General features: G+C 44.8%; 1 protein-coding gene across 7 annotated transcripts in view; it reads left to right on the top strand.

Moving 5' to 3' along the window:
* LHPP (phospholysine phosphohistidine inorganic pyrophosphate phosphatase) overlaps positions 1-27,446 on the top strand; it is a 302,212-nt gene that overhangs the window by 98,709 nt on the left and 176,057 nt on the right. For 2 of the 7 annotated variants that reach the window (XM_053306391.1, XM_053306388.1), the window contains one exon: positions 3,220-3,893. The exons of 4 other annotated variants lie outside the window; for them this stretch is intronic. In XM_053306391.1, the coding sequence (XP_053162366.1) occupies positions 3,220-3,397 (178 nt within the window). In that variant the 3' untranslated portion in view covers positions 3,398-3,893. Of the gene's footprint in view, positions 1-3,219; positions 3,894-17,288; positions 17,420-27,446 lie in introns of those variants that run through there. One more of the 7 variants, XM_053306393.1, reaches the window with a different exon arrangement.

Below are 27,446 nucleotides of genomic sequence, written 5' to 3'. Positions count from 1 at the left end.
TGGTTAATGTTCTGACTGAAGCAGGCCAGTATGTGCCTGACTCCTACGGCCTTGTCACCAGGGATTGCATAAGCTGGGACTGCCAGCTACATGGAGGTTATGCAGGAAGCAATTGCCAAATTCAGATGTAACACGAACCAGAGTTAAACAGGGCAGAGGGTGGAACTTCCATCATGTCCGAATCCATGAAATCATGGTTTTGGACGAAAAGCAACCTGTGGCTTACCTTGCCAAACTCATAAGAACATAAGAACAGCACTGCTGGATCAGGCCCAAGGCCCATCTAGTCCAGCATCCCGTTTCGCACAGTGGCCCACCAAATGCTGCTGGAAGCCACAGGCAGGCGTTGAGGGCATGCCTTCTCTCCTGCTGTTACTCCCCTGCAACTGGTACCCAGAGGCACCCCGCCCCCGAGGCTGGAGGTGGCCTACAAACCCCCGACTAGTAGCCGTCAATAGACCTCTCCTCCATGAAGTTATCCAAACCTCTCTTAAAGCCATCCAGGTTGTTGGCTGTCACCACATCTCGTGGCAGAGAATTCCACAAGTTGATTATGCGTTGTGTGAAAAAGTACTTCCGTTTGTTGGTCCTAGATTTCCCGGCAATCAGTTTCATGGGATGACCTCTGGTTCTAGTGTTATGGGAGAGGGAGAAGAATTTCTCTCTATCCACTTTCTCCACACCATGCATGATTTTATAGACCTTTGTCATGTCTCCCCGCAGTCGTCTTTTTTCTAAACTAAATAGCCCCAGGTGTTGTAGCCTAGCCTCATAAGAAAGGTGCTCTAGGCCCTTGATCATCTTGGTTGCCCTCTTCTGCACCTTTTCTAGTTCTACAATGTCCTTTTTTAGATGTGGTGACCAGAATTGTACACAGTACTCCAAGTGTGGCCACACCATAGTTTTGTATAAGGGCATTATAATATTAGCCATTTTATTTTCAGTCCCCTTCCTAATGATCCCTAGCATGGAATTGGCCTTTTTTACAACTGCCGCACATTGAGTTGACACTTTCAACGAGCTGTCCACCACAACCCCAAGATCCCTCTCCTGGTCAGTCACCGACAGCTCAGATCCCATCAGCATATACTTGAAGTTGGGGTTTTTCATTCCAATGTGCATCATTTTACACTTGCCAACACTGAACCACATTTGCCACTTTGTCACCCACTCACCCAGTTTGGAGAGATCCTTTTGGAGCTCTTCACAATCAGTTATGGATTTCACTACCCAAAAGAGTTTGGTATCATCTGCAAATTTGGCCACCTCAGTGCTTACCCCTGCTTCTAGATCATTTATGAATAAATTAAAAAGCACTGGTACCAGTACAGATCCCTGGGGGTCCCCACTTCTTACTTCCCTCCATTGCAAAAACTCTCCATTTATACCTACCCTCTGTTTCCTGTCTTTCAACCAGTTAGCAATCCACACATGTACTTGTCCTCCAACTCCAATTTGAACCATTGGGCTCACACAAAGGTTCACAGCCAAGACAGCCGGTTTGGCTGACAAAGCATTACGTTCGATCCCGGATGCAGCCGTAACTGCGGTATTGTGCTGATTTTCAAACCGAAACCATAGTGTTGATGGTGCAGACCTGCCTGGGAATGTGGCTGCTCCATGGCTGCAGTGCTTCTCCAGGCACCACCAGCCCAGCTCCTTCTGTCACCTATTCAGCTATGGAGTTGCCCAACAACAGGAATACCACCACATCCCATCCCAAGCTTGTCAGCCTGTCAAGCAGCACAGTCATACAGGGGCATTTCTTCTTTCCACTCTGTCCCTTTCTCCCCCCATCTGGGAAGCAGGAGGGAAAGGGGACTGGATGGCAGGATGGGCACTAAGTGCTTTGCTCCCCGAGAATGAAGCAACAATGATGTATGTTCACAAGCACAGATATGTCAGGTGGCACCCCATCACAATGCCAGGAGTGGAACATATGGCTGGGGGGATGGTACCTGGGGTTGGGTTTAAAAGGAAGCCCAAATCAGAGCTTCTCAAACAGCCAAGTTCTATGTTTCTCACATAGATGTTGGGGAAGGGGGCCCCAGCCCCTTCCTCTTTGGGGGGTTTGCTCTCCCTAGGCTTCCTCATAAGAAGAGCTTGTCACCAGGGTCAGCATTGCCCCAGTCAAAGGAGCAATTTGACATGTGTGATGATGATGGATGCTAACCAAGGGCAGACCACACTTGCTCAAAAGATCAGGGTTCCGCTCTCCTGCGATTCCCTGCACTGGCAGATCTTCATACGGCACAACGCCGGGCCAGACCTGGAAATTTTGAATGGGTTTAAAGCTCTGTCCATGCATCCAGTGTTCACCCATCCGCACACACAGCCAGGCTCTAACACATGGAGCATCTAAATTTCCTTTGGGTGAGTTCAAGTCTTGGGGGGGGGGTTTGCAATGCTTCCGATCTATCTTTTACCATGGGCAGTTGGGAGCCCCACATAAGTGGAGGTCCAGTTGTTGGGTTTGCTCAACTTGTGTGTGCAGTCTGACAGGAGAACTAGTGCTTACAGCCCCATGGTCCTCCTCAGTAGACTGGCCCTGTCATAATAGCCCACCAGCAGCAAGCTGCCAGTGGAGCTGGAGTGGGGATTGGTTTGCATGGACTTCTTTGCTGGGTGATCCTCACAACAGCATCCTAGGTCACAGCGGGACAGACACACCACCACCACCCCGGATCCTTTGCCCTCCCTCATGCACATATCCCCTCCTAGAAAGTCTTCATTTTGTTGTAAACCACCCAGAGAGGTAGGTTTTGGGTAGTATAAAAATATGTTAATAAATAAATAAATAAATAAATAAAATGTCCCCTTCCCTTTCCTAAGTAACAGGGAAATATTAACCCTCCAAGCCCCCCCCCCAAAAAAAATTCATCTTGTTTGGGACCACTTAGGTGCAGGGTTCTTGGGGGGTTGGCAGAGGTGCCATCGCTATCGGAAGAAGTGCTGGCATGGCATGGCATTTAAAGAGATTTAGATATCTTTTCCATGCCATGGGTGGCTCCAGGAATGAACAGTCACATGGCATGCCCTCCTTCAAGATTGTGGTCAATCGCAACCACTCTGCTGTTATTTATTATTTCTTGTTTACACAGTCAGACAGGTGTTATTGACTAGTTTGTCTTATCCAGACTTCTTCTTATTTTATTTATTTATTTATTTATTTATTTATTTATTTATTATTTCTATACCGCCCTTCCAAAAATGGCTCAGGTGGTTTACACAGAGAAACAACAAACATCATATGCTGATGCTTTGCCCACAGTCTGGACATGGAACTTGCTGGGATCGGCCTCAGCAGCTGAGGAGCAGGGAGGGGCTCCCCTCTCCTGTAACTGGAGGTTGGTGGACTGCGGTTGGAAGAATATATGTGGTGAGACTTACAGTTTAAAATTATAACTGCAGGTTCAACAACCTCCAATTTTGTATTATATCTGAATTCAGCCAATATTTGTGATGTGGCCATTATGCTATTAGATATTGCCGTTTTTCACATGGTGCTAACATTTTTTTTGTTGTGGTGATGGGGGTGGGGGGAGAAAGTAGAACACATTTGTGTAACAGCCATGAAACTCTGCTTGGTAACCACATATGAAATAACATACCTAATTAAAATCTATTGACTTTTCCATGGAGAAATTGCATTGGGGTGGAATATTTTGTTTTTAAAGGTGCTCTGGCTTCTATTTCATGTTGTAAAAGAGCTTGCAATAAATATGACCTGTACCATAAGGATGCCATGTGGTTTGATTTGTTTAAGTCGTCAAAGACTTTGGAGGCCCATGGGACAACTGAATCTCAATGAGGCAGCATTAATGGACTGTCTGTTTTTACTGTAGTTCAGTCATCTGTTCTCTTGCTGATATTAAAAATGGTTTCTCTGTGAATGTTAGCTGAATCTGCTGCCTTTTCTTTCAAAGTTTTGCTTGGCTGGACCTGAAATGTTTGAACAAGAAGACATTACATGTACATATGTAAGACCTTTATTCAGTCAGTCAGTCACATCAGTCATATTTTATTAGTGCATTGACCATATCCATAGACCTTTATTTTGATCACATCAAGATACAATATGATAATTAAAAGTCAACTGTTTCTTCACCTCTGAGGCTTTTCAGGATCCCACTTATGCCGACATGTCCAGGGAATTACAGCAAAATTACCTTGTTTAGTAGAAGAAGTAGGAGAGATCTTGTGACAACAGTGGAGCAATAAAGATAGATTGAATAGATAGATTCACAATGGGTCATTTCACCTAGAAACACAAGCTAATCTAAAGATTGGTTTATGAAGCTACTTTAAGATTGCCGGAGGATATAACATCTGTTCGGTTCTCTTCATGCACTCATGAGAGCTCATGGCCAGCCCACAACTGCTCGGTGTGTCAAGGACAGCACGCCTAATGTAGCTTCACCCTGTTGTGTGGCACATCAGCCCCTCCATGAATAGTACCTTTCACACAAAATGCCACCTGACCCCCTTACATGGTGTCTTGCTGCATCAAATGCCCTCCCCCCTTTTCTGGCAGTTTCCAGCTACCACCACCCACTCCTTCTCCTGTGTTCTTCCAATTTGAAAAAGGAGCAGGCAACGTAGTATAAGAGGACGTGTAGAAGAAAGGAGAGTGGTGGATACTAGAGCAGATGACTGGCAGGCAGTGGATGGGTGCGAAGGCAGAGACCGGTGGAGATGCGGGGAGGGGGCTCTGCCCTCACCAATCCACTACCTGAGGCAACTGCTTCAATTAACCTTATGGATGGACCAGGAATCAAGCAATATGGGCTTGGTTACATTTCTGGAGTTTATGGGTTCAAGCCTTGTGGGTAACTGCCTTTGGTCCTTTCAGCTGTGAACTCCTTGACATTTTAGATATGTTGCAGACCTCATCATGCTCCTCACTATGGTCATAGAAACCGGTGGTATTCTGCTCAATGATGTACTCTTATTCACTTAGCATGGTGCCTATATATTTGTGCTGCGTGTTTAGACTAATACTTGTGCTCTTATAATATCAGTACAAGGCCAGTTTAAAGGCTTCCTCCCCCTGAAGCTGAATAAATGTTAATCCTCCTCTATATAAGTAGTTTAACTTAACAAGCACATTCATTAACCATTCTTTGGTAATTAATTCAAAACTGAGTTTGGCTTTATAAGCTGGGGTTTTTATTTGGAATTTACAGAGGGTTTGTCCTGAAAGCGAAGAGAGCACAGATGTCTTAAGAAAACAAAAATAGATCAAACCTGAAAATGTTTTTGCCATGCACATTCTCAGGCATTTCTGCAGACTCGAGGTTGCCTGCCAAATGTGATTTCAGAAGAGGCCTGGAAGAAATGTCAGACCCTGTTCTGTCTTTTGTTCATGTCTTCCTTCGAGGGAAGTTCTGGTGCTTTTGTACTGGAAGACAAAGTTATAAATGAAACAGAAAATTGGCTTCATTTTCACAAATGCACAGTTATCCAAATGGGATCTTGGTATTGGAGCCAAATGCTGAATCCCTTCTCATAATTGTGCAGCTCCCTGAGCCTCATATTTAGGAGTCTTATTTATTGTCATTTAAATAATTAAAAGCTTGCATACTTAAAGGTGGTTCAGGACAATCATCTAAACCCAGCCCTTTTGAAGAACAAACTTTATCAGTTATGTACTTGAACAGGGAAAAAGAAATTTCACTTCTACGAACACACTCTAAGCAATGCCAAAGTCCTTATCAAACAAGTGCCTCTTTTGGTACATCTGGCACAAGACCAAGAGGCTGTTCTCATGAGCAGCCTAGCCCAACCACCACCCTGTCCGCCCACCAACCCACCTGCCCGGCTGTGTGAATGACCTCCATATTTGCATTGTTTCAAGCAGCAGAGTGCAGAAGAAATCAGACATAATTTGACTCAGTGACCATTTTTGTTTGGATATATATATCTCTCTCTCCACGTAGAGCGCATTACAGTAATCCAGCCGCGACGTGACTAAGGCATGGGTAACCGTGGCCAGATCTGCCTTCTCGAGAAAGGGACGCAGCTGACACACTAGCCGAAGCCATGCAAAGGCACCCCGGCCACCGTCTCCACCTGAGCTTCTAAAGCAGAGCCGGGTCCAGTAGTACCCCCAAGCTGCATACTTGCTCCTTCAAGGGGAGTGCAACCCCATCCAGAACTAGTAAAATCTCCTCATCCCGATTGGCTCTCCTACTGACCAACAGTACCTCCGTCTTATCCGCATTCAATTTCAGTTTAGTAGCCCACATCCAACCCATCACGGCCTCCAGCCCCCGATTCAGGACATCCACCACCTCCCTAGTATCAGATGACAAGGAGAGATAGAGCTGAGTGTCATCCGCATATTGCTGACAACTCAGTCCAAGTCCCCGGATGACCTCTCCCAGCGGCTTCATGTAAATATTAAACAGCATGGGGGACAAGACCGATCCCTGCGGGACCCCACAGGCCAACGGCCACGGGGCTGAGCAGTAGTCCCCCAGCACCACCTTCTGGACCCTCTCCCCAAGAAAGGACCGGAACCACTGCAACGCAGTGCCTCCGATTCCCATACTCGAGAGGCGGCCCAGAAGGATACCATGGTCGATGGTATCGAACGCCACCGAGAGGTCCAGCAGAACCACAGGGACGCACTCCCCCTGTCTAGTTCCCAGCGTAGGTCATCCACTAGAGCAACCAAGGCAGTCTCAGTCCCATACCCGGGGCGGAAGCCAGATTGAAAAGGGTCCAGATAATCCGTATCATCCAAGACCCTCTGCAGCTGGGACGCCACCACATGCTCCATCACCTTGCCCAAAAAGGGAAGGTTAGACACAGGTCTATAGTTATCCAGGTTGGAGGGATCAAGGGAGGGCTTTTTTAATAGTGGTCTTACCACCGCCTCCTTGAGGCACGATGGCATCCTGCCCTCCCTTAATGAAGCATTAACGATCACCTCCAGGCATCTGCCTGTCCCCTCCCTGGCAGCTTTTATTAGCCATGAAGGGCAAGGGTCAAGAGCGCACGAAGTCGCCTGCACACCGCCCAGGATCTTGTCCACATCCTCAGGCCGCACCAACCGAAAAGGATCCAACACAACGGGACCAGATGGTACCAGAGTCACGTCTGCCGGTACTGCCAAAACTCTGGAGTCCAGATCAGCACGGATGCAAGCGACTTTATCTGCAAAGTGACAGGCAAACTGATCACAAAGAGCTGTAGATGACTCCTCCCCCATTGTCTGGGGGGATGTGTGGAGCAAGGTTTTTACCAGACAAAACAGCTCTGTTTGTCTGCACTGAGCAGACACAATGGAGGCAGAGAAAAGGCATTTCTTTGCCGCCCCCACCGCCACAGAGTAGTCCCTAAAATAGGCTCTAGCCCATGTTCGGTCGGATTCGTGACGACTCTTCCTCCAGCGTCGTTCCAGCCGTCGTCCAAGTTGCTTCATCGCCCTAAGCTCCGAGGAAAACCAAGGAGCAGATCGGGCTCCACCAAGCCGGAGAGGGCGTTTAGGAGCAACCATGTCAACAGCCCGGGCCGTCTCTCCATTCCAGAGATCAACCAGGACCTCGACAGGGTCACCAGCTCTGGACAATGGAAACTCCCCGAGGGCCATCTGGAATCCAAACGGATCCATAAGCCTCCGGGGGCGGACCATCCTAATCGGCCCACCACCCCTGCAGAGGGCAGACGGAGCAGTCAAACTAAACCCCACCAGATGATGATCTGTCCATGACAAAGTAGTCGTCTCAAATTCCCCCACCTCCAGATCATTTATTTCCCGGTCGGCAAAAACCAGATCCAGAGTGTGTCCTGCCACGTGGGTAGGGCCCGATACCAATTGAAACAGGCCCATGGTTGTCTTGGAGGCCATGAAATCCTGAGCCGCACCCACTGGGGGGCCTCAGTGTGGACATTGAAAACCCCAAAACAATAAGCCTGGGGGAACCCAAGGCCACCTCCGAGACCACCCCCGCCAGCTCAGGTAGGGAGACTGAAGTGCAGCAGGGTGGTTGGTACACCAGCAGAATCCCCAGCCTATCTCGGAGGCACCTGGAAACGGGGAGGGTCTCTCGAAAGATAACTGCAACGCCTCCTCCCCGACCCTCGAGGTGGGGCTGCTGCACGATCTGGAAACCTGGAGGACAGAGCTGAGAGAGACCAACCCCGCCCAGCTCATCCAACCAGGTCTCCGTCACACATACAAGGTCAGCACGCTCATCCACAATCAAATCGTGGATGAGAGAAGTTTTTGCATTAACTGACCTGGCATTCAGCAGCAGCACCCTACTCCTCGAGGGAGTGTTCTCAGAGCTCCCTGGCGTCAGAGGGTTGGGAGAAGGGTTGGAAAAGGGAACAGGCCTCAATTGCCTGGACCGTTTTCCCCTGTAACGGCCTGCCCAATTCCCACTGCCATACCTCCCTCTGCCCACTACCTGTGATATTGCTGCCACCACTCCATACCCACTTTTTCGCTCTCCCAGACACATCTCCCCAGACTAACCCACCACAGCTTCTTGGCTTAATAAAAACCAGAACCAGACTTATGCAATCTCTTGCTGGCTTCTTGGTTGCAGGAAGAAAGGTCTTCTGGGCTGCAAAGAGAAAGGTCTTCTGGGCCCCAGGCAGCTCGCCCCACGGCTGAGAGCCACAAGGACGAGAGCCCTTGGGCCAGCCTGCCCTATATAGGAGCAGGACCCAGCCACAGCAGCAGCAAACAGCCCAAGGAGATCCTACACACCTGAAGAAAGGTGGGGCAGAGGCAAAGACAGGACAGTCAGTGGCCCACCCAAGCTGTTCCCTACTTTCTTCTTCCCCTAGGCCCTTGGGCCAGCCTGCCCTATATAGGAGCAGGACCTAGCCACGGCAGCAGCAAACAGCCCAAGGAGATCCTACACACCTGAGGAAAGGTGGGGCAGAGGCAAAGACAGGACAAAATGCACATTATGTGCAAAATGGTGCACATTAAGGCTAAATCAATCAATCCTGCTTTATCTGATGGCATATGAATTGGTTGTGACTATCTAGAAAAGAGGCCTTGATGGCATGGTTGGCAGTTCACTAAAAACATCAATGCGTGCAGCAGTGGAGAAATAGGGTCCCTCAGTTGTTCTGTACCGCCCTATCTTGGGTAGACTTTATCAATCAATCTTTATTGTTGATCAGCCAACAAAAGAAAATACTGAAAGTACAGATAAAATACCAATACAATACTACAGAAGGCAATGAAATATCCCCATGCCACAAAATAACAGTATATATACCTTATATACATTATATAAACACAAGATTTGGCCAGCTGCTTCCTAATACTACATGCTGTAGCACAGAATTTTGCAACTTGGATGGTAATTTCAGTATTGGAGTCAGAAAGGAGGAGGAGTGTATAAAAATCACCAAACCTACCTGGATAATAAAATTGGAAATATAAAAAAGTAACATATGTCATTATAAAACAAGCAATAGAGCAGCACATGCTCCACTGATTCAATCATGCGTGCCCGAATGGCAGGGGCAAAGATTTGGGGGTAGAGCATATGTGAATTCCTCCCCTCCAAAAGGTCTGACTACAGCACATTGAAGTGAAGCCTTGAAGCCAAGGGAAACGCTCACTGATATTTTGGGAGTGTAAGACTATAAAGATATTTCGCAGAGGCAAAATCTTTGCTAAGGTTTCCTGCCACCAACCGGCAGGTAGCCTGAGACCAGTGGAAAAAAATTAGAAAGAACACTGCCCAGGACCATTCCTCTTGAAGAGCTACATCCCATATACAATGTCTAACAGTTTATTTGGCCTTTAACAAAACAAAAGGGAATCAGAGCTGAAAGAAAAAGTCTGTAACTCTGAAGTTTCTCCTCCACAGCTGTCCTCCAATCAGAAGAAAAATTATCTATTAAAATAGAATAATAGGGCTAAAAATTAGTTTAAGTCAGTAATTGTCAATTAACCAGATATACGGGCTTCAGTTGTAACTAGCCCTTCTTCCATTCTAAGTGTGACGTTAGAAGTACAGCAGGGTACACCAAAGATTGTTCTAAGGAAAACTTTATAGAGATATTATAAGAGCACGCTCATTAGTCCCTCTTCCACACTGATGTGCTCATTAATCCCACCCCTACACTGTACCCAAGTACAGCATTTATTTGTTTCCTTGAAGTGTGCTCCAATCTTGAATTTCACTTTTTGAACAAAATGAAGGTTGTTATCTTGGCCTCGGTGATGCTGCTAGCCAAGCTTTTCTGTCAGGCTCCCAGAAGCCTCCCTGCCTATGTTCAAGTCTCCAGGCTTGGAGATCACATTCTGTATGCTTAGAAGCCGCACAGCAAGCGTGAGTCTTCCGTTTGTACACATGGGGGGACAGGTCACTTAGTGGCAATGGCGAATTGGAAAGGGGAGTAGATGCATAACATTCCTATACAGGAACCCTCTAAGTAGACTCCAGAAGTAATTCAAAGTGTGTTAACTCTCTGTCAAGGCCATCCTGTACTAAAGAACTGCCTGGCTCTTCCCCTCCTTACACAGAAGATAGCAGTGAACTAATGTGCTAAACTGGCTCAGCAGGAAGAGATAGATAAGCTGGCTGAAGGTAAATTTCCTCCCCTCACAAAGAAGGTTGAGTAAGCTTCTGAACCTAAGAGATGCATCTATCGAAAATACTGATTAGATTAAGAGACTTCACCCTTCATGTAGATTCCCTTCCTCCCGTCTATACACTCTGTTTCTCATGACAAAAGCCTTGGCGTGCCTTCTGATTGACACATAGTTACATTCAGGAAGAGCAATCAGAAACAATGCATAATAATTATTATTGTTATTGTTATTTATTCAATTTCTATACTGCCCTTCCAAAAATGGCTCAGGGCAGTTTACACAGAGAAATTAATTAATTAATTAATTAATTAATTAATAAGAAAGATGGATCCCTGTCCCCAAATGGCTCACAATCTAAAAGACACCAGCAACAGTCACTGGAGGTACTATTGCTGGGAGTGAATAGGGCCAGTTACTTCCCCCCTGCTAAATAAAGATAATTACCACATTAAAAGGTGCCTCTTTGCCAAGTTAGCAGGGACCTGCATTCTATGCAGGTCCATCCTGGCATCTCTAATCAGAAGAAAAGGGCAAGAGGAATTTGCCGCCAAGACATGTTTTGGGATATAAGAATCCCCAATTACATGATCTATTGTGTTCCCCCTGCCTTTCACTGGGGACTCCAACAAGTGATCCCTCGTATGCTCTACCTGGGACTCAAGGTAGTGGTGTGGCTCCATGTGACCTTCATGCTCTCTACACACTAGCTAACTTTGAGTTACCATCAGCTTTCTGGGCGATTTACAGTTCACAGGCCACACCAGGCTGTGTTCAGTATTTCGTGCCAATTTCTAGATTGGCTCTCTTGCCCAGTCTGATCTGCCCAGTCTTCCCCACTAACTTGGGAAGCTGGGATCAAGGAAGAAGCACCCTCTTGGAAACATCTCCCTTGACTAACCTCTCCAACCTCCCTGCACCCATTTTGGCCTGACTGAAACATCATCCATCTGAGGTCCGCCTTCCAGATCAGGTGATATGAGCCTTCGCCCTTCCTTGAGCCCAACTGTCTCTGCTCTCCTTTCTTAGATCTGACGCCCTCCTTCTCTAAGAATCTCTTTCTCTTGCCCACCTGGGAACATAAACAATTAGGACTCTAAACTAAAAGGCCTCATTGCAAATAAATGTATTTTTGATAGTAATATTGCCTTAACCACATACTTTTCTTTTATGTACTCCCTCCTAAAATAAATTCTTCTTTTAATTTTGAAACAATAACCTTGTCTCAATTCATTTCCTGCATCCAGACTTTGCACAAATTAAGATCTTATGTGAAACTGTTCCTTTCTGAGCTAAATTCCCCAAGTGAACCCAAAAGGTAGATTTCGGAGTGTTCGCCAATCACCCCGGAGCAGTTTCACTAACAGTGATCAGGTAAACAAGTCCAAATAGCAGTCTGATTGAGCTTCAATAAACGCATCTACTAAGTGGCTAAATGGAAGAAGTAGCTACCAAAATGAAGATGTTTCAATTTAATTCTGATTAAATTGGAAGCAGAACAATTGTTGTGTTCCCAGTTGGCTGTTCATCACTGATTCACTCATTAAGTAGCACAAGGCTCAAGAGTTCCATTAACTCTTTAAATGCCATATATGGGCAACATCCTCTGAAGCTATGCACATCAATGGAACTATTATATGATTCCAAGCCACAAACTAATTAATAGAGTAACTGGATATCCAGCTCAGTCCTGTGTATATTTACTCAGAAGTAAGTTTTGCCAAGTTATTCCTTATTCCTAAGAAAGTTGCATCAGATTGCTACATTGGTCTAGTTTAGGAACAAGTGGATTACTGACATCATTTAAAGTGCTCCAAGATGAAGGTAATACATTGCTGTTGTCCCAAAGTATAAGGAAAGCATGCATATATACCAATTGTTAATTCTTGTGAGGTTAAATTAATGTGATGTAGTCATTAGAGTGTTGGCATACGACTGGAAAGACCAGGGTTCAAATGCACGTTCAGCCATGAAACTTCCTAGTTAGTCACTTATCTCTCAGCCTAACCTACCTGTGACCTCTAATCTCTCAGCAACCCCATGAGATTAAACATAAAACATGTATGCCACTCTGGGCCCCTTGGAGGAAGAGCAGAGTATAAATGTAAAAATAAATTTAAAAATAAATAAGTCCATTGATATTGCTAAAAATCAAATTGCTAGTTCTGTATATATTTCCGTGCAACATGTTCAGCAAAAGAACACAGTTTCGCTTGAAATGAATCTGGAAACTTATGAAGTGATCATGTTTCCAGCTGTATTTTATTTGAAACCGATTAGGATGGTCTTAAAAGGGCTGTATCTAAAACAGGATTGTAGTGAGAATGGGCTTAAACTTATTCCAAGAACTATATCCTCATTAAAACATTTCTTATACTCACAAATGCAATACATTGAACATTTGTTGCATATCTATATATGCACTAGGTAACTGGAAAGTAATTGGTTTAGTCCCTAAACTGTTGATTTAGGGACTGGTAGTCAGGCACTTTGTGTGTTTAGGAACAGTAACAACATGACTGGAGATAGGAATGGCCATAGTTCATAGGAATGGCCATAGAACAAATGTTTTGCATTCAGAAGGTCCCAAATTAAATATATGTCCTCTCCAGTCCAAGGATCATAGAAGGGCTGTGAATTCCCTCTGCTTAGGACTTTTGAGACACACTGTCAGTTGTAGTAGATAAAACTAGGCTAGGCAGACCATTCAGCAAAAGGTAGCCTTGTATATCCATGTTGATATGAAGAACTGCTAGAAGGGAAAGGCAAGACTTGTAACAAATTTTCAGTGGTGAAAGCATCTCTTTAAGACACAGGAACATGATCAAAAAAACACCTACAGTTGGAGAAAACATAACATATAGAGCCGGGTCTGAGTTGAGGAGTTCTGCATTACAGGTTGATTGCATGTAAGGAACTATGTAATTTGTTTTGAGGCACATCTTTAGCAATTTTTTGTGAAGAAAGGATACTCACAAAAGATAGGATGCTTTTCTAAAATGCAGACATCATCAAATGGCAGTGAGCCATCAACAGAAGACAGACAAATGTTCATAAAGTAATATTAATTATAGCTACAGTTTGTAGTTCCATTGTGCATCTTGCAAGGATTTGGGTAAAATCCAGCTCTCACTCAAAAAACCCTCATGTATATGTTTTTCTGATGTATACTTGATGGTAAATAGCCTTTACATGAGCCTTAAATTTGGGTCAATACAGGAGATTGGTTTCACGCTTTTCAGTCTCTCCAGAATAGAGCAGCCTCATAATCCTCTGTTCCTCTTTATCTGAAATTTAAGGCTTATTGATTATGTTCTCTTGCTGATGTAGCAATCACTTACATCTATGCACAAGCTTTCCAGTCTTTTAAAAACTTACACACTATGATGGGACATGTCATTTTTTAAAAATTTCATATTTTTAAACATTTTATAACAATTTATATTTTGCAACAACATGCCCAAGTTGCCCCCCCATACCCTCCCCCAAGAAAGAAGAGGAAGGAGAAAGAAAGAAAAGAAAAAAACAGAAGAGGAAAAAAGGAAGAGAAGAAGGGAGAATCACCATTGCACTAAGATGTGGATAGGTCAGAAAGATTCTTATTCTAAGAAAAGATTAAGAAAGTTATCCCAAATTTCAGACCATTTATCCAATTTATTACTTTTAAGAGGGCCCATTTTTCATGTGCTGCAAGCTTAAGCAGGTCCTGTACCCAATCCTCGCACCGAGGGGGATTGGGAGATTTCCACAGCCTCAATATCAACCTCTTGGCAACAAGCAAGCTCCGCCAAAGCCATTGTTTAGAGCTGTATTTTAATCCCGTGCTGGTTGGAATAAACCCCAACACTGCATTTCGATCCTTCAGTGCAAGAGATGAATCCAGCACTAGGTTAATTCGCATAGTGACCTCTCTCCAGAAGCCTTGCACTATGGAACATTCCCAGAACATATGTGTTAAATTGGCCTGTGGATTATTACATCTCCAACAGTTACTATTTGAGGACATTTTTAATCTCATAAGGTATAGAGGAGTCCAGTAGGCCCTGAAAATAATCTTCTGCTGGATGAGGCACAATTTAAGATCCAATGTACTGCACTTAACACTACTTAAAATATTTTGCCATTGCTCAGGTGACAGTTTATCAGAAAGTTCCAAGTTCCATGTGTCCCTAAGTAAATCTAACCCAGGGTATATGTCTCTATGCACACTGGCATATAAGTACTTATTTAGTTTTGGGAGAGAGGCCATCTTAATGGCAAGCCCAAAGATAGCTGGAGTTGCTGGGGTCGCCAAGGCGTCTGGACCGAATTGAGCCGAAATGGTATGTCTCAGTTGCATATATTGCCAGGCACATTCCGGTGGTAGATGGAACTCCTCTTGCAGGAGTGCAAAGGGTTTGTAGCTATCATTTACATTTTTCAGCTGTGATAACCGGTAAATCCCTTTATCAATCCAATGTTTCCACAAAATTGGTTGTTTGCCTATCAATATATGTCATTTTTCATGAGTTATAGATTGTAATATGCACTTCACATTCCAAGAACAAGTTGTTCTAGTAAGAACTAATTTGCCTACTTTCCTTTCACTATTCCCACAACTGGACTAAATTTGGTACAAATTGGTTATGCAGTTCACAAGTTAGCCCACTTGATCCTTAAATGTTCATGTGTCTGTCATGTGTCCTTACAACTGTAGCAAATTTGGTTCAAGTCAGTTGGGTGGTTCACAAGTTAGCCCACTTGCGCCTCAAATGTTTACACATCTGCCATCTTGAATTGGAGTGGATGACATCATCACAAACTACACCACTGAGGTGTCCCTACAACTCTACCCACTTTGGTTCATATTCATCCAGGCATTGTGAACTTGATCCGGACACACACGGAATGCTGGATGATCTCATAAGTAGGGATGTGCTCGAAACATTTTGCCACCTCTGTTTACAGGTGCTGAAACAGTTTGAGCTGCCCCAGCCTAATTGTTTCAAGAAGGTGAGGAAGGCAGGTCTAGTCTGCCCCTCTGTTACAACTTTGCTGCCCACCCCGCCGGCCGAGTGGCACTGTTTGTAATAAGCAACCGGGCTCTCCCTTTGCCTGGCCACATTTGGTTAGAAACAGGAAGTTCTCTTTTCCCAGCAGGAAATGGCATCTGAGCATGTCAGAATGGACCACTCAAGATGGTGTCTTCACCTCCTCAGATGCCATTTCCACCTGGGAAGAGGAAACTTCCTGTTTCTAAGCAAATGCAGCCAGTCAGACAGAGAGCTCAGCTGCTTAATACAAACAGCGCCACTTGACGGGGGCGGGGGGAGGCAGCAAAATTGTAATGGAGGGACAGATAAGATCTGCCTTCCTCCTTTTAAAGTGCCTGCTCTCCACGGCCCCAGATGTGCACGAAACACTTTGTGCACATCCCTACTGATAAGCTGCTTGGAAAGTAGGCTAAAAATGATACACATGAAAGGCTTTTCCTCACAAACTTGTCATCGTTGTTCTCCCTTTCAAAGTGATTGAACACATCTGAAAAAGAAATTATGCATCATGTCTCTGTGATTATTCTGAATTAGCTGCCATTAGACAGCACTTAATTAATTAATTATCATATTTAATACTTCCTGACATATGCATCTCTAGGCAGTGTATATAATTTAAAACATAAATATGATACAGAGTTAAAACAATTTCACAGACTAAAAAGTTAAAACAATTAAACAGTTTAACATTAATTTCAGTTAAAAGCCTGAGAAAACAGGTGTGTCTTGAGAGTCTTCCTAAAAGCAAACAGAGGAGGAGATGCTCTTATTTTGACTAGAAGCATATTCCAGAGCCTCGGGGCAGCCTGGTCCCAAGTTGCCCAGACCCAAGTTGCCACTAAATGAGCTAGTGATAACCGGACCTCTCCAGATAATCTTAACAGGCAACAGGGTTCATGACCGATAAGGTGCTCTCATAAGCACCTTAAGCTGGATCCCTCATCCTGCCCATAAATATTTGTCAGATTTAAGTACCTTGGACTCAAGCCGTTGAGGGCTTGTAGGCAATAGCCAACACTTTGTATTTAGCTCTGAAACATATCAGCAGCCCATGCAATTCTTTTAAAATCAGTGTTTTATGGTCCCTTTGGCTTGTCCCAAAGACCAGTTTAGCTGCCACATTCTGCACCAATTGTAGTTTCCAGACTACATACAAAGGTAGCCACACATAGAGTGCATTACAGTAGTCAAGCCTAAGGTTACCAGCATATGCACCACTGCTTTAATGTAATTTACCTCCAGAAATGGGTGGAGCTGACGTGTCAGCCGAAACTGATAAAAAGCACTGCTGGACACTGCCTCAACCTGAGAAACAAGAGAGAGTTCTTGATCTAGGAGCACTCCCAAGCTACATATCTGATCTTTCACAAGGAGTGTAACACCATCAAGAACAGACAGGTTTAAATCATCACCCACCCCAGTCAGTACCTCCTTCATATTTGGATTCAAGTTCAGGTTGTTATCTCTCATCCAGCCCATTACTGCCTCCAGGCAGGCATTTAGGGAAATTATGCTATTTCCTGATGAGGTCAAAATGGAGAAATAGATCTGAGTGTTAGCATATTGATAACACCCTGCACCAAACCTCCTGATGATCTCTACCAGAGGTTTCATGTAGATGTTAAAGAGCATTGGAGACAATCTAGAGCCTTGTGGAACTCTGTACTTGAATTCTTGATTTGCAGAGCAGCAACCTCCGAGAGACACCATCTGGAATCTACCAGAGAGGTAGGAATGGATCCACTGTAGAACAGTGCCACCCAATTCCATCTCCCTCAGGCAACCCAGAAGGATACCATGGTCGATGGTATTGAAAGCCACTGAGAAATCCAAAAGGATCAGCAGAGTCACACTCCCTCTGTCGATAGCCAATTGGAGATCATCCATCAGGCCAACCAAATCAGTCTCAACCCCACAGCCCACTCGAAAGCTGGTTTGAAATGGGTCTAGATAATCTATCATCAAAAACTTTAGAGGTAGACTGCTTCCCCTCGCCCCACCCCCATTCAATATGTCTGTCAAAAAAGATGTGAGATTTAATTTCTCCTCCAGCTCTGAATGGTTGTTTTTTGTCACTTAAATTGACTAGTAGTTGGGGAGACAGACTTGCATGTATGAATATATGTATGTATGTATTTAAACATACCCACACTTCTGCCCTGCCCCTCCAACACAGTGCTGCTCCAGCCAGCTTACAATAAAAAACTGTAATTCCACAAACCCAAACGATTATTTCTCCAAATGTTTATTCAGAGTACATAAAGCAGTCGCTTATGAAACATGCATTGCATGGTTTCCAATTAGTCACAAGCACCATAGGTACAGGGTGTTTGTTTTCTGTCTGTTACCTTATTTTCTCCAAGTGTTCCTTTGAAGATGGAACAATGTGATTGTTGACTCGCAGCCTATGTGTGGTATCTTCCTTCTGTTCTAAATGATTGTTCTTGGAAATAAAGCTTTTCATACTTCTGCCTGCCTAATCTGTTTCATAATACATCATGTCTCTGACGAAAGAGAACCCAGTCACAGCATGCCTGTTTTAAAAGGAATCAAAATTTGATCCTAACTAGATCTCCCTCTACAAAATGCTCTCTAAATTTTCACAGATATGTAGTCACAGATTATTGTGACTCTGAAGATAAAGAAAAACCTGCTGCATCAGACCAAAGACCATCAAGTCCAGCATTCCATTTCCCTCGGTGGTCAACCAAATGCCTCTGGGAAGCCGAGAAATAGCCTTCTCCCTCTGTTGCTCCAGAGCAACTGGTATTCATTGGCATACTGCCTCTGAGGGGGGCATGATAACACTCTTCAGATACCTGAAGGACTGTCACATAGAAGAGGGCAAAGATTTGCTTTCTGCTGCCCCAGATGGTAGGATTTAATCTAATGGTATTTAAGAGAATGCCTTCTTCATTATGAACCTCGCCGGCTATTACGATCTTCAGGAGAGGTTCGTCTGTGGGTGCCATAGGTGATCCTTCTCTGTAGTTGTCCCAGGACTGTGGAATGCACTTCCTGTTGAGATTAGAGCTGCTCTATCCCTGTTGGCTGGAACTAACTAAAGACACATCTCTTCAGCCAAGCTTTTTCATTATTTAGCAATTTTTATGGTTTAGTTATTTTAATTTGAACTTTTATATTTTTTAACAGTTTTAAAATGTCTTGGTTTGTTTTATTGTAAACCACCCAGAGACTTTGGTAGAGGGGTACAGGAAGGGAGACATTGGCTGTATATTAGGAGAAATTTTGTAACCATAAGAGCAGTTTAACAATTGGACCAATTACTTTGTGGGGAGGTACTGGAATCTCCCTCCATGGAGGTCTTCAAGCAGAGGTTGGGCAGCTATCTATGGGGGATATTCTAGCTCTGGATTTCTGGCACTGAGCAGGGAGTTGGGCTAGATGCCCCCTCCATCTCTATGATTCTGTGAATTCTAACAAGGTCATTGGATGATGATGCAGTCATTTTATTATTTTTCTGCGAAGTTTGTTGTTGTCCTGGAGTTACCATTACAGTGGTAGGGCTTCAAAGAAGGCAAGAGTTGTCTTTCTGGATTGGTGCAAGGTTCATGTAGTCCAGCATTTTATTTGTAGCATGGCAACACAATTCTCTTTTAAAAGCTTTTAGTGAAAAGTCTTTGAAAGCAAACCACAGCTGTACCAGTTAGAAACCTCTCAATTCACTTTATCCTTACATTGGTGGAATGACCCTTTTCTTTTTAAATAAAGTGTGGATGCTTCTGTTAGTTATACAGCTGACGGTCTGGATTTGCTTGACTGTGCTATATTGTTCCCACTTCCCTGAACATCCTCTACCCCTCCCTTCCTCTTATTTTTTTAGCTTCAGATAGGCTTGCTTTTAACACAGTTAAAATCAACTTCCTGTTTAAGTTAGCTTTCATCCAAGCTACTAGCCAAGTCTGGAAAGCACTTCAGTGCCAATGAGTTTTATAGTCCTCTGAAGAAAGAGGAGCAAAAACATGCATAAAATCATTCTTCCGTGAAGGGCTGGCAAATGTCTCTTATCAGTGTCCCTGCGGCAACCAGCCCATGCATAGATTCCAAGAGACTCTTAGTGGCAGGAAAGTGTGCATGGTGGAATAGCAGGAGTAGAAAGGGCAAATGATAACTCACAAATACTTGCTCTATAGGGTGAGGTTAAGTAGGAGAAGGGCTCAACAGATAGGGAAAGTGCAGATCTTTGCATTGCACTTCTTTTCCAACGCCTGTATGAAGGGAATAGTGATAAGCTTGTGGAGTCTCATGCATTCAGTCAGACCAGATTAGACTGGGGTGCTCTTTCCAGTTATAGAGTTGTCTGAGAAATGCAGTATTTGCCTGTAAGGATAGAGGATAAGGGTCCAGTTTGAATTTGGATATTGTTATCTCAAGCAAGTCAATTTAGTCACATTTGTTTTCTATATTTGGGCAATTTTTGGAACATTCGCTTTTACCTGGTAATCTCTTTAAAGTTCACTTTCACTAACCAATCTTCCTACCTACCTACCTACCTACCTACCTACTGTTGGAATCTGGAAGGCAGATAAGCTTGAGTAACATGGTAACAATCATAACACGAAACAACAAACCAATAGATATAGGAATTAGTAAATCCAAAGGTCTGTGCAGCATAATCCTATGCATGTTGGAGTCAGTGGGACTTATCCCCGCATATCCCCTCTCCGACCCACTTCACAACTGGGCCCTTGGTATACAGAAGAACTACGGTGGCTGAAGCAGCGAGGTAGTGACTGGAACGCAGCTTGAATCCGACAGATTGCAACATAGAGCTCATTTGAAGACCTATGCTCAGGCAATACGTGCAGCAAAGAAGCGATTCTTTTCTGCTTGTATTGCACCACAAGTTCACATCCGGCAGAGTTGTTCAGGGTTGTGAGAGGGCTTGTGCCACTCCTCCCTTGAATCAGAATTTGGAACCATCGATTACCTGCTGTGATGTGTTTAATGAATTCTTTGTGGGGGAAATCTCTCATATTCGGGCCGACTTGGATTTTGTCTCCACACTTACTTCAGTATCTGATGTGGAGGTATCCAGCAACTCCTCTTATGTGGTTAGGCTGGATCAGTTCCAGTTTATGACTCCTGAGGATGTAGACAAGCTGATTGAAACGGTACGGCCCACCACCTGACCTCTTGACCCTTGCCCAACGTGGCTGATATTATCTGGCAGGGGGGTTGTTGTAGAAGGCCTGGTAGAGATAATAAATGCATCTCTGAGGGAAGGTAGGATGCCTCCTAGTCTTAAGGAGGCAATTATTAGACCGCTTCTAAAGAAGCCTACCTTGGATCCCTCAGAGCTGAGTAACTACAGGCCTGTCTCCAACCTTCCGTGGCTGGGCAAGGTAATTGAGAGGGTGGTGGCCTTCTAGCTCCAGACAATCTTGGAGGAAACGGATTATCTAGATCCATTTCAAACTGACTTTCGGGCAGGCTATTGGGTGGAGACTGCCTTGGCCGGCCTAATGGATGATCTCCAACTGGGAATTGACAGAGGAAATGTGACTCTATTGGTCTTTTTGGACCTCTTGGTGGCTTTCGATACTATCAACCATAGTATCTTTCTGGAACGTCTGAGGGGGTTGGGAGCAGGAGGTACTGCTTTGCAGTGGTTCTGATCCTACCTCTCGGGCAGGTTCCAGATGGTGTCCCTTGGAGACTTTGTTCTTCAAAATCTGAACTTTCGTATGGTGTGCCTCATGGCTCCATATTGTCTCCGATGTTGTTTAACATCTACATGAAACCGCTGGGAGACATCATCAGGAGATTTGGTGCAGGGTGCTATCAGTATGCTGATGACACCCAAATCTATTTCTCCATGTCAGCATCATCGGGAGAGGGCATAACCTCCCTAAATGCCTGTCTGGAGGCGGTAATGGGCTGGATGAGGGATAAAAAACTGAGACTGAATCCAGATAAGACGGAGGTACTCATTGTGCGGGAACTCGGGAGACGATTTTGATCTGCCTGTTCTGGATGGGGTCATACTTCCCCAGAAGGAACAGGCATGCAGTCTAGGGGTGCTTCTGGATCCAAGTCTCTCCTTGGTGTCCCAGGTTGTAGCGGTGGTCAGAAGTGCCTTCTATCAGCTTCGGCTGATACGTCAGCTGCGTCCGTTTCTTGAGATAGATGACCTCAAAACAGTGGTACATCTGCTGGTAACCTCCAGACTGGATTACTGTGATGCACTCTATGTGGGGCTGCCTATGTACGTGGTCCGGAAACTACAGTTGGTCCAGAATGCGGCAGCCAGGCTGGTCTCTGGGTCATCTCGGAGAGACCACATTACTCCCATATTGAAGGAGTTACACTGGCTGCCAATATATCTCCGGGCAAAATACAAGGTGTTGGTCATAACCTATAAAGCCCTGTACAGCTTGGGCCCTGGGTATTTAAGAGAACGTCTTCTTTGTTATGAACCCCACTGCCCATTGAGATCATCAGGAGTTGTCCGTCTGCATTTGCCACCGGGTCGTCTGGTGGCTACTCAGGGAAAGGCCTTCTCCATTGCTGCCCCAAGGCTTTGGAATGCGCTCCTTAGTGAAATAAGAGCCTCCCCATCTCTGACAACTTTTTAAAAGTCTTTAAAGACACATCTGTTCACCCAGACTTTTAACTGATACAAGCTGACCCCGCACAGAGCATCTGTGCGCTCTTTGGGGCCGGCTACCTCTCCCCCCCTCCACCCAGTCTCCGGTGGGGCCGAGTGTGGCTGCCGCCAGCGGGCTGAGTGCCACCGCCACTGCTGCCGCTGCCACCGGGCCAAGTGCCGCCGCCTGTTGGACCTGCCGAGAGCTGCCTCCGCCACCTGTTGGGCCCACCGAGAGCCGCTTGCCAGTCTTTGGGGCCGGCCACTTCTCCCCGCATCCCCACCCCCTGCCCCAGTGTCAGGGCCCACCACTGCTGCCGCCTCCTCGCCCCTCAGCCGGTCCTTCTCGCCTCGCTCCTCGCCCCTTGCACCACCCGTTGCCGCCAGGCCGGGCCCACCAGCAGCCCTGGCCCACGCCGCCAGCCAATTGTCCTCTCTCCTGGGTGCGCCAGCCAATCAGGCACCTCCGCAGCCCAGCCAATCAGCTGGGCTGCCGGGACGCATTTTAGAAGGCACACCTAGGAGAGATAGATAGATAGATAGATAGATAGATAGATAGATAGATAGATAGTTTTGATTGTTTTAATGTTGTTTTTAGAATATTGTTCTACAATTTTAAATTGTGTTTTAAATTTCTTGCTTTAAATTTTTTGTTTTTGTTTTTAATTCATGTTTTATTTTTTAATCTTTGTAAATTGCCCAGAGACATAAGTTTTGGGCAGCATAACAATGTGTTAAATAAATAAATAAATAAATAAATCAAATAAGTGTGATTAGTATTGGAGTCTACTGTAGTTATTCCCATGTTACAGAAGCAATTCTAGCATCTGCAAGAGTGTAACAGGAAGTTTGTCAGTAGCTCACAGTTCTACAACACAACTTACTGAGGGACTTCTACAATATCAAGTTAAATGTAAAAGAAACAACATTCTAAGCAACTAATTTTAATCAGACAGTTGAGTAACTTTCACATGCAGTGTTCTGTGTATGCATACACCCATTCAGTGCATCAAATAACTTTCAAGTCACATTAATAGCTATGTAAAGGTGTAGTAGGTGTAGGTATAGAGGTGTAAACAGTTGGTAAAGTCAAGGAGAGACATGACCACAGCAAGGGACCAAATGCATCTCCTGCTGTGCCTATCCATTCTCTTTCCTCTTGAAATTATTCTACAACTAATATCATTGCAGAAATGTTTCACAACAAAGGATCCACAAAATGTATCGCAGATGGCAAGGGACAGGAAGAGACAGTGGGCCTAAATAATTTATTAGAACAAAAATAAATTGTAATACTTAACTATCGGTAGAAATAACAACTTGGCTGTCAGAACACACTCTCATCTTAGACAACGTGTATCTTGTTTCAGATGAGCTCATTGGCATCTAGTGCTCTAGATGTTGGGGGTCCAAGCAGAAAATGGAGTCCAAGTAGATGGATCAGAACCTCAGAAAGCTCCAAGGGGATGCATGAGATATATGGCCCAGATATTATTAACAATGCAAGCTCTGATGTTGCTCCAGAAAAGGTCTGACGTATACTGAGAGTTCATATAGGCTGCCACTTAGTCTGAGTAGTTGGCATTTATGCTGGACAAACGGATGTTTTAAAGAGGCATTGCCTGGTTTTGCCAGTGTTGGCTTCACTAGCACTAAGGAGATTTTGATTCTACTGTAGAGCTTTAATGAGAGTCCTCTGAGTTATAGGAAGGGTTTAGAACAACACCCTCTCATGTGATGTTAGTTCTAGCTCCTGAGGTTCACCTAGAGCCATAACTTCAGGCCCAAGTGCAGAGGAAACAGGCTCATAGCTGTTGTCTTCCTTCTACTCCTCCCAGGCTCTTTTCTGTATTTGTGGCCAGAGACCAATCTGGGGCCTTCTGTGTGGTCAGAAAGCAACCACGACATTCTGGTGAGGTTGATTGATTGATTGATTAAGTGCTGTCAAGTCAGTGTCAACTCTTAGTGACCACATGGATAGATTCTCTCCAGGATGATCTGTCTTCAATTTGGTCTTTAAGATCTCTCAGTGGTGCATTCATTGCTGGCTGGCTGCGGCCTGGTTTGGGCCTCTGCACATGCACAGATGCCATTTTTGTGAGTTTGCACATGCGTTGGGGCCTCGGTGCATGCACAAACATCACAAAAATGACATCTGTTCATGTGTAGAGGCCCAAACCTGGCTGCAGCCAGCCCAGTCCATCATTTGGGAGACCAGTGGGGATCACTGGAGGGGCCCCTGCTGCCAGTGTCTCCACCCCACCACTTCCTCCTACCTTGCCGCCCCCGCCACCTGCAATTTAAAGGTTAAAAGTACCTTTTCTCCCCCACCACCACCTTATGTTAGGGAATTCCCCTGTAATTGTAAAGGGGAATCTTCACTGGATTCCCCTTTTCAAGTATACCCCCCGAGCCAACTCTGCCTGGCTCGATGACTGAGCTGGACCTGGTTTGGTTTGGATCCGGTTCAGATTTGAACCAAACCAGTCTAATGGCTGGCTCGCACATATACAGTGGCCATTACCCCCTTCTCTCTGCACTCTGGCATTAAATCATACATCTAGGAAAGATGATCAGAGGTCATGTGAGCATTAGTGCTCCCATGTAGAACATACATTAAGTGGCCCAAGCCAGAAGGAACCATAAATTCACACAATCAAAATATGAGAGGACTTTTATAAATGTTGGATTGGCTCAGGGTTCTTACCTCTTTGAAAGCTGGGAAGCACAAGGCAGAATGGCAGACAGCTGTTTTAAAACTCTGATGTATTTGTTTGCTTTTATTTTTAAATAGCTAACATTTATATTTAGTAACAGTCTTCGAGGCAATTTCCAATTTAAAATAACAAAAAATCCATCCTACAATATCCAATTTGGAGCAATCAGAATGTGGATTTCCTTTAGTCAATCAGAAGCTGCCCTACAGGTAGATTCCGAGACTGATGTCCTTGTTGGGGCAACTTGAAGTTATGGCAGCACAGACCAAGTCACCACTCCAAAACTCCAATCTTACTTTAGAAGGAAGATTAGTTCAGTTTGCAGTTTGGCAGTCATGCTGAAAAAGTTCAAGACTCCTTTTGTGATTATTATCTAAGAGGTTTCTTCCTCCCCTCCAGTTTGTTTATATATTAAATACACACACAACCAAACTGTGCTTTCAGATGTATGAGTTTTGAGCCAATGATAGAAGGCAAGTTTCTCCCAAATGGTTTGAAGAATTGTTTGGGACCCATCCAAATATAGGATGAATTTATTCTTTTTCCTTCTGTTGGTGATATCCCCATAGGGACTGCCAGTTTCTTGTAAGCTACCAAAATAGCTCTCTTAATGTCTGTGTTAAATCTCTTAGTGACCACAATATCTATCTATCTATATAATACACTAAGGTCGTATGTGGCAAGCCCCGCCCACACAGTGTTTTACCAGTTTGAGGTAACAGAACAGAAGCACTGTGATGATTGGGCAGTGTGAATTCCATATGCAGATAGGGAAGAGGAGTGGGTAGGGGACAAGTGGTGAATGAGTGGGTGGGGAGGGGTGAGTGAGATGTGGGGAGGGGGCGAGTGTGTAAGTGAGCAGGCAGGGAGGGGGTAAGCAAGCAAGCGGCAGAAAGGGGGCAAGTGAGTGAGCGAGCGGCAGGGAGGCAAGTGAGTGAGCAAGAGGCAGGGAGGGGTGAGTGTGCGAGCAATTGGTGGGGAGGGGATGAGTGAGCAAGCGAGTGGTGGGAAGGAGCGAGTGAGTGAGCAGTTGGCAGGGGGTGAATGAGCAAGTAAGCAGGGAGTGAGAGAGCAAGCAGTGGGGAGGGGAGAGTGAATGAGGGAGCAGCAAGGAGGGGGAGAGTGAGCGAGTGAGCAGGGAGTGAGCAAGTGAGCAGCAGAGAGGGGCGAGTGAGTGGCGGGGAGGGGTCGAGTAAACGGCAGAGAAGGGGCAAGTGAGTGGTGAGCACGAGACGAGTGAGAGTAGGTGGCATGACACTGAGCAATAAAGCAGGGGCTGGGGGGAGGGGCAAGGAGAGCAACAAAGTCCTAGCACACAGATGATCTGTGCGGGTACAGCTAGTTATAAAAATATTATTCTATACAAAAATACTAAGTCAGGGACAATTGCTACAAAAATGAAAACTGACGCCAAAAACAATTGCTGTATAAATAAATATTTAAAAAGAAGCTTAACATTTAAACAAAGAACCATAACATGGTAATATAGATAATATTGTACTAGAGTCTTTTTGTCACAGGCAGCGGGCAGGCTTTCTGTTTTCATAATCATACATATGGCAACACTTTGCCAAATTACCACCCCTTCAAAATATGTGAGAATGTAGGATGAAAGTTTCACTGGCTGAGCATTTATGGCAATGCTTCCTCCATACCCTCCAACATCTCACTGATAAAAATAGGGTCATGCCTGTGGGTGTGTAGGGGTGGGGGTGACCAGGCAATCTGGGAGGTGTGGTGTGCAACATTTAGGAGGTATTTATTTTTATCTATTATTTATTTGTTCGATTTCTATACCGCTCTTCCAAAAAAGGCTCAGGGCGGTTTACACAGAAATAACAAATAAATAAGATGGATTCCTGTCCCCAAAGGTTAAAATCTAAAAGGTTAAAATCTAAAAGGTATTGTCAAACATGGGATATAGTTCTGACTCTAAGCATGCAACACATTAAAAGCAGGTAATAAAGTGTGTGCAGAGGAATTATTTTGAAATACCAAAGTAGATGAGCAAGCCCATAAACTCCTAATATTTCACAAATGAAAATAGGGATACGCTTGTAATCATCAATTCCCCTTCTAAGTATTACTGCTCCCACCCATGATTGCGGAAGGTTGGATTTCATCTGCTTTATGCTGTGCATTGCACAGTGCCTTCATGTTGTGCACCCTTTTACATGCAGGGTCACTAGAGACATGATGCATCCACCCACTCATTGGGAGGCTGAATTCCTAGAGTCTCTGTAGAGAGAAAGCCACCTAATGCCTCAGCGGGGAAGTAACTTGCCTAGGGAGCAAGAGGTTCCTGGTTTGAATCCTGAAACACCTATATCGGGCAGCAGCAATATAGGAAGCTGCTGAAAGGCATTATCTCATACTGCGCAGGAGATGGCAATGATAAACCCCTCCTGTATTCTACCAAAGAGAACCATAGGGCTCTGTGGTCGCCAGGAGTCGACACTGACTCCTGTTAAATCTCTTAAAGGCAGAGGGCATATAAGGGCCCATAAGCACATACA

This window comes from Hemicordylus capensis, chromosome 3 (genome assembly GCF_027244095.1).
Source record: "Hemicordylus capensis ecotype Gifberg chromosome 3, rHemCap1.1.pri, whole genome shotgun sequence".
NCBI lineage: Eukaryota > Metazoa > Chordata > Lepidosauria > Squamata > Cordylidae > Hemicordylus > Hemicordylus capensis.
Note: the sequence above shows the minus strand (reverse complement) of the source record. Positions and strands in the feature narration are given on the sequence as shown.